Genomic DNA, 10,166 nt, shown 5'->3' with positions numbered 1-10,166 from the left:
TACATTTTAGAACGCTTTTTCACAAACTTATTTGGAAAAAAAAAATCAAACACAAAACCCCAACTTCTTAAAAACCCCTCAGCAGCCCTTCATTCCTCTGAAGGCCTGGCTTCAAAGTCACAAGCCTGCTTTTATGAAGAAGCTTACACACACTGACAAACGCTATAACTTGACACTGGAGATCGTTCCACACGGGTAGGCTCCTTGTCGTCTCAGACCCACAGCAGAGTCAGGAGAGCCAAGAGAGTGGCAGCCTTGGCCTGCACAGAGCTTCACAGCCTAAGGTACAAAGGCCCTGTACACTCTCAGTTCTTCTATGTGGGCCGCACAGCCTGCTAAGACACCTGCAGGAGGAGCCACTACAAGCCATCAGATTTCCCATCTTTCAGAACATTTGATGGCAATGTCTAAGTGTATCGAATACAATTCTGCTCCTCTTTTGCTAAGCTGCTTCTGTTAAATGATCACTTTGCCTTAGTATTTTAAATAAGCGCTTATGAGAACTTGGATTATAATTCTTAGCGCAGTTTTTCCAGTTGTTGCTGTAAGAAAAACCACAAATAGTAACTAGCCCGTTAATAGATGATACCTTTGAAAAGAGCAAAAACTAAGTTGACTGAAACCCAGTCTACTATATTATTTTCTTTATAATTTGCATTTCTCTCAGCTCAGACAATGCAGATGTTTTGCTTTAGTTCAGCAGCTTCATTTTCAAAGCCTCAGTTCTGCAACGATTTTTTGGTTTGTTTTGTTTTTTCAGAATTGACAACAGGATGATTTGATTGAACAGTTTTACTTGATAATAGAAACTTTCCTATCAACCTCAGGTTGTGTAAACTGTGTGTGGAAAAACAGAGATTAATTAAGTTGACTTTCTCCTGCCCGGTCCACTGAAGTCACCTACAATATAAGCAAATACACATTCCTTTTCCAAATGTCTTTGTTTTTTGGGGTTTTTTTGTTGGTTTTTTTTTTAGGGGGGAAAAAAAACCCCTAGTATTAAGAAACTAGCCAAAGTTACTCAAAAAGGAACGTGTATTAAAATGGCAGCTTTAAACAAAGAATTCTTGCTTCGGCTCTGTGCTCAGACTTCCCTCTGCATAGCTCAGTTTGGGTCACTTTCTGTCCATGTACTCTTCAAGGCGCAAAAGCCATTTATTCCAGTACTGCGAGCACAGATCAGGATCCATGAAGTGCGGATGTGCAGGGAAGCCGTTCTTATAGGCAACCACAATGAGTCCACAACTAACCTACAGTTGAAAACAGAAGGCTGTCAGAAATCTGACATTAATATGCAACTTCCATCAGCAATTCTAAACACATCACCTTAACATGTAAGTATCTTAAATAAGAAACGGGAAACAAAAAAGAGCAGTAGTTTACCATAAAACACTTGGGGACTAACATTCAAATGCTCCAATGACTCAGTCAAGAGCCCAAAGCTCTGACTGACTTTGGTGAAAACCAGAGGGCTTGACCTCTGAGCATCAGAGTGACACGGTCTATATTTAAACCTTGCAGGTGCTTGTAAAACTCCCAGTGACTGAAAAGGTTTTGCTTGGGGTCACGTAACTAGACTGATGCCATTCTCCAGCATCAGTTTAAATGGAAATGGCTACTTAGGTATGTTCTGACATCCTTCATACTTGACAACCATCTAATCCAAATCCCAAACAGCCACCAGCATGAAAAGAAACCAGTGGGGGACAGGAGGCTAACAGAATTCTAGAACTACTGCCTATATTTCACTCTGTAAGGATCACGGCCATTAAGTACTTGTGTTTACTGACCTCTACAGTATTCCAGAAAGTCCTTTGTGCAACCTCTGAATTACCCTGCTCCCTTCTGCTTTGTATTTCCCCCCCTTCAATGCTCCGTATTGAAATAACAATCCCTCAGGCCAAGCAGGCCTGGCTAGAATTGCATTTGGAGTCCTTAAAAACATTATTCCATCGTTTTCTGCTTAAGTGATTGACAACACACTGCTTTCCTCCAAGGAAACACTGTACAGCTTCCAAACACTAAGTACATCACTTAGTCCCTCATTTGCTAGTGGGATATGGCAACACATGATGTAAGCAATGGCCTCCCATGCCATTTCCTTGTCCTGCTTCCCACTCCTGACACAAGCAAAACCCACTCAGAACAAAGCACTGGGGGTTGCCCAGATGCCAAGTCACTGTGAATTCATCCAACTTCTTAAGATGCTGAGCATCCCTTGGTCCCACTGAGCAGTTCCTTAAAACCACTGAAAATATATTGCTGACATGCAAAGGCAACACAATTAGCAAGAGTAGAGGACTTACTATGTCAGCTTAACCTGATCTAAGACTGGGCTGCTTTGTTACAAGTCCTACCAACAGTTCCATGATAGACAGCAGGTGCTGAAGGCAGTAGGTGGGGAGAAATGAAAATAACATGAATGTTGCTGCTCGTCTTGGCAAGTAGCAGGCCTACTGACCTGGAAGTCATAGTTGGCATCATGATTTATGGCTCCAATATATGCTGCAACCTGTAATGGGTTGTCAAATGTATTCTTCAGAGATGGCTTTGATTTCTCTGATGTTTTCCAGTCAATCACACACAACTGGCCACTGCATAAGAGAATAAGATAGGACAACGTTTTAATCTTAAGTTTAGTCATAAGTAAGAAATAAGGGATGAGACAGCAAAGAAAGTTGTATCACTCTTAGCCTGTTTCACTCTGATGTCATGTTGCTCATCATTATGTCTAAGCAAGTCTCTTCCACACTGGGAGTTTAGATCTCAAAAATCAAGACTTAATAATATCTGCTGAGGATCACTTAACCCTGCCCTGCTCATACCCTGCTCCAGTAAGGAATTCTCCACAAGAAACAACAGCACTTCTGACATCAGGTTCATACAGGGGATTTCATCCATTTTGCCACCCTTAGAGGTCCATCTAGCTTCCCCCCAGCAGCTCACCAATACACCCACCCACTCCATCCTGGGACACACCTCCCATGCACCATGGAGCACCACACAACACTGGCATTATCAGATTTCTTAGCCAACCAGTACCTCACCGATACTTAGCCACGCAGTCTACCAGGCCCAGATACTGAAGAGTCTCATGCTGAACTGCACTTTCCAGAGCTTTCACTTCACTGATATCTTTTAAGACATGCTGCACACTTGATAAGTAGCCAGAAATATCAACATCTTCTCTCTCCTCCTTAGTTCCCATCTCTTCAGACAGGAACACAGATTCCAAAGCTGCATGAAAGAGCTCTCCTTGGAGGAAGAGATCTAAGAAAAACGTGAAAACACACCTACATTTCAAACACTACTCATAATACCTGATGGACATGTACTACAGATATCACACAACATAGCTCTTAAACCAGTCCTGCTTTTTGTACTGAAACCCTGAGGATGCAGGGAGGAGAAGGGAACGAGACAGAAAAATAAATCATCACCAGTGAAATTAGTATCTCTTATATTAATGCTTACTTTACTTTTTCGGTCTCACTAATTACTCAGAAACAAACCACAATTTTTAATTTATTGGTTATTCAAAGGCATTTCTAAATTTATATGAATTAAAAATATTATTCTAGACTGCTTTTGCTGCATTTGTTTCTTCTGCTGTATTGGTTCATTTGAACGGAATTAACCTCCTTCTGAAATGAGTGAGGATAGTTCTAGGAGTAAGAGCTTATCTCGGAAATGATTCCAAGAAAGACAAAACTTAAATCGTTATGTAAGTTTTGTTAGACCACCTTATCTGCTGAAGTGCTTAGTAACTCAAAAAGCATAAATACAGGATATTCAGTTTTAAAAAGCATAATAATTCATGTAAGGAGTGCTCGGGTATTTATCGTCCTTGCTACAAGAGACTACCTACTATCCCCCAGGTCCTCCCAGACCCCCTTCCGTCCTACAGCTTGGAGGAAGTCACCTTTGTAAGTCTTAACAAATGAAAATCTTTAAATGAATGGCAATTTCATGGAAAAGGCTATATATACTGGAAAAACTAACTAGTTTCTGAAGAACTTCAATATAAACAGCAAGACACACAGGTTTTTAAACACTCAAGACGATATGCTTTCAGAATGCTTATTTCCATCGTGCTACAAAGTAGCTTTTATCTGCAAACAGGCTTAATTATATCAGCTGGAAAATATCTATTTGCAAATAGATACTAGCAAATGGAGAAATAAAGGAGGGGCAGAGAGGATAGAGCGAAGAACATCTAAAGTCTAATTCTTGTTTCCCACACGTTTCTGAATCCATTTCAGTGGTCCTAGAACAAAAAGCAAAGTTCATAGCTTAGATTCATTGACAACAGGTGTGCTCCCAATATGATCTCACCCCTTGAAATGGAAACAATGGATTTCAAAACACTTGACTTGTACAGGGCCAGATACTCCAGCTAAGCTAGCATGTCCCAGACAGCTCTCCAGGCTATTGCTTCTACCTTGTAACCACACAGTGATTAGACTTACTTTTAGTATACTCTGCAAAACCATCTTTTCCAAGTTCCAGTATCATTTTCTGCTTCCATCTTTCCAGATAAAAGGCTTGCTGAGGAGAAATAGTCTGCTGAAGAATATGGGTAACACTGGGCATTTTCGTTTTTTGTAAAGCTATTTTCATGGGGAGGTTTGAATCACTGTTGAGAAGGGTACTTCTCTTGTTGGGGTTTATTAAAGGAACCCAGTTCTTCAGAGTTTTTGTTCCACCTTTCACTGGAGGTCTGTGTTTACCTGGTGGCCCAGATAACAAATTGTCTTCTTCGAGTATTGTCTCTGGTCTTTGGCTGCTGGTTTTGTAAGATGTAACAGAGTAGACCAAGTTCTTGTATTTTTCTTGATCAACTTGTTCATAACTGTTGACTTTTTTCTTTTTACTAGAAAGACACACGGAGGTACCCAGACACATATATGGGAACTGCTTTTGGCAAAAAGGTATTTGAAAAAGCATTTCCAGTTTCCCTGGTTTCCTGGACAGTAGCTGTAGGAATTTCATTCTGACAGGAAGCATTTGTGAGTAGTTAAAGTTTTCTTTCTTCTGTTAGCAACAGTCTGTAGGTTACCATATTTTCACCCTGTGGAAAAACAGATTTGTGATTTCCAGAGTCATGAAACTCTTGCTACCCATCTATTTTTGCCCTTTGCCATGGTCTTCATACACTTTATGCCACCAAAACTCCTTTAGATAAATAATACAGTAAGAGAAAGAACCAACAAGCAATGAAAAGAAGAAACAATCCTGAAAAGAATGAGTGCTGGACTGCAAAATCTGAATTAGGGCAAACACATAAAGATGTTCCAAGTTGCAAAAGCTGCAGCAGATGATGCCCTTACAGCAACTGTATCAGAACTGTCATGAAAGTACACAATAACTGATCTGCAACAAACACCCCCCCCAAAAGAGGCAGGGGGAAATAAAAAAAAGGCTATGCAGAAGAGAATGAAGCAGATCTATTGTTATGAGGTATTAAAACCATGTAAGTTTGTAGCGGTTGCCCAACTTCAGGGGACTATGGTGGCAAAGTACCTTTTGAAGAATAAAAACATTTTTCTTTATACCTAGAAGAAAGCAGACAGCAGCAATATATGCCTTCTGAAACTGGGATACCTGAGACTGGGAAAGCCAAAGAGAAACCAGATGTACTGATTTATCTTCAGACTGAGATAAATCTTTTAAAGATCAGAGTAAAATATAAAGGTATTTTCCTCAACTGAGTTTCAAACATAGTTGTGTTCCAAGACAGTCAGGAAGTTTAAAAGCAAAAACAGTATAGCAGAAATGTTGTTCACAGCATAGCTTTCAAAACTGCATTGTAACTGCAGTGGTAAGTCCTAGGGAAGTTTATGCACATGGATAAAATGTAAACACTTGAATAGTGGCATTTAAATCAACACTAAAAACTTGCAGAATTGAGGCCCTATTCTTCTGAAAGTTATCTGCTTACCACTACAAAGTTCCCTTCCATCTACTGCAAACAAAGACTACGGGGAATGCACATTGCCAGCTAACATCAGCATTCTGTTCCTGACAATACTTGAACGTTACTCTTTTCTTTCCCCACACTTCTTACACAGCACTTTATACACTGCCCAAGCCGTAGGCACCACAGAGAACAAAAACATAGTAGGAGGAGTTATTTTGTATGGACAGGTCCTGCGCTGATGCAGAACTGCAGTGACACCCACGCGTGGGTGCAGGCATCTGTCACACAGAACAGCTGGCAAAAATGGGGTTGTATCCGCTGCAGCTGATTACATCAAGGCATCTTGTAACAAGAGGCTGAGACCTTGGACTCAGGGTTCCATAAATATTACTCTTCATCTGTGAAGGACAAAACCATCTAGCTGTAGAAGTTTAATCAGGAGTAGGCAGATACACCGTTCTTTTCTTTACTGGCTTTACATTTTCACACTTACTTTGTATGGTTTGGGCGAATAACTGCTCTGTAGCCTGATACAAAATTAACCTGTCAAAAGCAAATCTGAAGGAGGAAAACACAATTAGGTTGGATCAGGACTTCGTGTCATGTGGTAGTGGCATTTCTGACCCACTACCAGGTGCCCAACTGCCAGATCTGCCGTACAGTTGTTAGGTGGTCTCAGTCTTTAGTAAGGGTTTCCTATAATTACAATGCATATCACTCAAAATAGTTAATGATTTTAAAACTGCTTCATGGCCTATAATAAAGTAATAGAGGAAAATAATGAAAGTACCAACTGATTAATTCTGCTACTGACTTTTTACAAACTGATTAGATATAAAGCAAGCTACCTTACAAGGGAAACCTTACCATTCAAGATACTTTGAATGTGTGGCTTCCCTTTTTTAATCATTACATTATACTTAATATTGAAGCAAATCTAAATCTGCTTTCCTTATTCAGAACGGGGCTAGGCTGAGCTGCACTTGTTTTCTCATTTCCCAGTATTCAACAGCAAGAATGGACATGACCCTCTGAGCGTCCTCCGACCTTCAGATTCCTGTCAAAACTGCTCTCCTGCCTGCACATGACAAAAGTGCAAGTCAGGTGCATTATGAAAGGACAAACCATACAATTTCAAGCATTTTATTGCCACAAATATGCAAGTTTTGCCAAAACATTGAACAACCTGCTTTAGACAGGTTACACAGCAGTAAAATATTGGACTGTCTATGTTCTGTAACTTAAGTTGTGCCATTTCATTTCATGAACATGTGAGGAAGTTTTAAAAACTTAGGTGAAATGTAACCGAATTTTTTCACCTCTCATTTCTTATGTGATGTCAAAAAGCTGTTTCTACAGCATAAAGAGGTACTTTTTATGAAGTATATGTTTCAATTTCTCAGTTCCCTTCAGGTTTTCAGTCAGTGAGTTTTGTATGTCTTCGCTATTGCTACCAATTGTTCCAATAAATTTATTTTTAAGAAGCTTCCCATGTTTTGTCATTTGACTATCATAAAGCAGCTCACTTCTGCAAAGCTACTATGCCAGTATTTACAGCAACTCATTCTTCTCAGGAGACTATGACATTTTTTAATAGATTTTTTGGTTTTGGAATGGGATGGTTATCTGACAGAATCTGCCCTTTGCTGAAAAAGAAATAAAGAACGACGCTATCACATTACAACAGGTGTCAGTTTGCTGCAGGAGGTAACAAAAACCAGTAAAAGCAGCAAAGAGATATGTAAAGGTCAGGCTTTAATACCATAAGCAAATTGCTTCACCATACTTTTTCATCATAAAAAGCAGTGCATAAAAATTAATCTTATCTCTTGGGGTCTACGTCTAAATAGAGCTGCTGAAACTGTGATTTAAAATAAAACAAAAAGAAAAAACCCCGCTTATTCCAATGTAATAATATCCAAGCGCATAGTTTCTCAGGCTATTGTTTGATGACCATTAATATGTTTACCCAAGTGTATAAATCAGAACAGAATAAATGCTGGGTCAAGACTGAGGATTTGTTCCATTAGCCAGAGTACAAAAGAAAAAGTTTATTCTGGCTGTGTGTCAGCTGCAGGATGCAAAATGATACCCGATTCAGCATAAAGATCACTTGTAGTAAGCTGCCTCCTCAATATTTTTTAAGGAATAAATTTATACCAGATCAGTGTTTTGAATCACAGGGCTATTAAACCACACAAGAGCCGCAGAGCTAATTTACTATAACACTGATACAGTGTTTCAGTAACATCTAGTATGAATTTGAAATTAACAGCCTATATCATTCTGGAGTAATATCTGTGGAAATGTTTATGCATCCCATAACGAACTAAACCACCAGAAAACAGAAAGCTTGTCAGCTGCTGTGCTGTTCTACAAAAGGACAGAGGTTCTAGGATTGCTAAGAAATAAAGAATGCTTTTATCTGGTGGAATAAAGTACCATGTGTTTTTCAATACATTACAGTGGCATTTCTGTGCAAATAACTTACATTTAAAAGAAAGAAATAGAGTTGGAGTGGTACAGATCTACCCTTGCACAAAAAGAACAGAATTCAATTAATATTACTCTCTGGGGAAGTGTCTCATTTCTCTCTGAAATGGTTTGCATTCGAAGACTGGTAGAATTGCTTCAAGTACTGCATGATGAGCCACGCTGGAGAACTCAACACAAATAAAATAACCTGGGGGAAAAGAACACAAAAAAGGAGGAGGGACTTCTCTTAAGCTTCCCAGGCTAACCGACTTTGCAGCTTCAACAACAACTGCACCAACACAATCGAGGAAGCTTTTCCAGGATAGGAATGAGTGGCCTAAGTGAGGCAAACAAAACGGGTTACTTAAGAAAATGTTCATATCCATGAAAACCTTCCTCCAACTATGGTTTCAGACAATAACCAGTATAGCATTTTCTCCAGCGTCACCTATCAAGCAAACAAAAGCACCAGTTTATTTCAGGGATAAAGAGGACTACTAAACATAGTTTCAGATCTGTTGCTCTGTGTCCCTAACTTGAGGAGAGCAAATCCAGTAGTGAAGGTTTAATTTTAAGTTAACATCACAGGCTTTTCTCTAGAAAGAAGTATTACTATTTGAATTGGAAAGGCAACAGTAATCTATGGTCTTTGCTGGAACGACCACTTTCTCTTTTTTCTGGTTACAGCTTAATAACGGAGGGCTTTCGACAGCTATATCACTTTCAGGATTTTCACACTTGCCCATTCCCTGCCCCCAACCCATTTTCCTTAGTTCTTTGCAGTTTGTAAGCTAAACCATTGAGCCCGCGCAGGTTAGAAACACACCTCCCTCTTTTGGGAAGTTAAGAGCATGAGGTGATAAAGGAGATTTAAATTTAGCAACTCAGTTTAAAGCACAAGCCCACAGAGCTACACTGGACCAGAAGGACAACAAGCTTCAGCACTGGGAAGGGAATTAGCGGGCAACGGGGCTGTAACACAAAGTCAGCAGTCTCGGCAAAGCGTTTTTGAAAGAGCTGGCCTACTATCGGTGACCAGCAAGTGCCCTGCAGCAGACGGACACGTTACCACCTAAGCACCAGGTGCCTGAGAATCCCAGATAGCACCGGGTAGCTTAGCGTGCGCAGGGCCTCCCTCTCCCCTCTCGCCCCCTCGGGGCTCAGCCGCTCCGGGGAAGCGGCCCTGCCCGCCGCCCGGGGCGGTCCCGCCATGAGCCCCGCTCGGCTCCGCACCGGGGGCAGGGCGGGCAGCCGCTGGCGGGCTGGGGCGCGGGGGCAGCCGCAGCGGGCCGCCGCTCTCCCTCAGCTAGCCCAGGCGTGGCGGCCAGGCCGGCCTCTTTCACCTCGCCCCCACAGAGATCCCTTTTCCCCTCCCCACGGCTGTGAAGCCCCAGCCCCCTCACGAAAAGCAACCCCAGAGAGCGAACCCCGGGCGACCATTACCTCGGCGCGCCGCTTCCCGCCGGCGCTCCCGCCGCCCGCCCCTCGCTGCACGCGGGCTCGCCCCGCCGCCTCCCGGGACCTGTAGTTCTGCCCCGCCACCAGGCCGGCCCCGCGCTGAGCTGTCGGCGCTGGAGCCCCGAAAAACAGCGGTGTGGGAAATGTGCCTTCTCTCTTTCGCTTTTCTGTATTGAGTGTTCTTTGAAAACTTCTAAAGAGACCTAACCCGAGACTTCGAAAGCGATAAAACAGGAAGGGGGTGAGGGGAGGAATGGAAGTCTAATGCCGCCATCTTGGATGAAGGCAAGCACCAACCTGCCCTCACCCAAGA

At 41.8% G+C, this 10,166-nt stretch overlaps 1 protein-coding gene across 2 annotated transcripts; it reads right to left on the bottom strand.

Annotated features, from left to right (window-relative positions):
• Nucleotides 1-608: 608 nt before the first annotated feature.
• Nucleotides 609-10,160, bottom strand: MGME1 (mitochondrial genome maintenance exonuclease 1). 2 transcript variants are annotated; one of them, XM_056357183.1, is made up of 6 exons: nucleotides 9,839-10,160; nucleotides 8,412-8,603; nucleotides 4,470-5,071; nucleotides 3,048-3,270; nucleotides 2,462-2,594; nucleotides 609-1,250 (listed from the first exon to the last, which is right to left on the bottom strand). In XM_056357183.1, exons 3-6 carry the CDS (start codon nucleotides 5,005-5,007, stop codon nucleotides 1,116-1,118), a joined length of 1,029 nt encoding a protein of 342 aa, XP_056213158.1. In that variant the 5' UTR covers nucleotides 5,008-5,071; nucleotides 8,412-8,603; nucleotides 9,839-10,160; the 3' UTR covers nucleotides 609-1,115. The 2 variants fall into 2 exon arrangements, with proteins under 2 accessions (XP_056213158.1, XP_056213159.1); XM_056357184.1 differs by lacking the exon at nucleotides 8,412-8,603.
• Nucleotides 10,161-10,166: the final 6 nt, after the last annotated feature.

Source organism: Falco biarmicus, chromosome 12, assembly GCF_023638135.1.
Source record: "Falco biarmicus isolate bFalBia1 chromosome 12, bFalBia1.pri, whole genome shotgun sequence".
Taxonomy (NCBI): Eukaryota; Metazoa; Chordata; class Aves; order Falconiformes; family Falconidae; genus Falco; species Falco biarmicus.
This window is presented reverse-complemented; position numbering and strand designations above follow the sequence as displayed.

Coding starts and splice junctions, on each gene's coding strand:
- MGME1 (XM_056357183.1), bottom strand. CDS start 5,007: ATGCTTCCTGTCAGAATGAAATTCCTACAGCTACTGTCCAGGAAACCA. Junction 3,271..4,469: donor TTTTGCAGAGTATACTAAAA/GTAAGTCTAATC, acceptor CGTTTTTCTTAG/ATCTCTTCCTCCAAGGAGAG. Junction 1,251..2,461: donor ATGCCAACTATGACTTCCAG/GTCAGTAGGCCT, acceptor TTTCAACTGTAG/GTTAGTTGTGGACTCATTGT.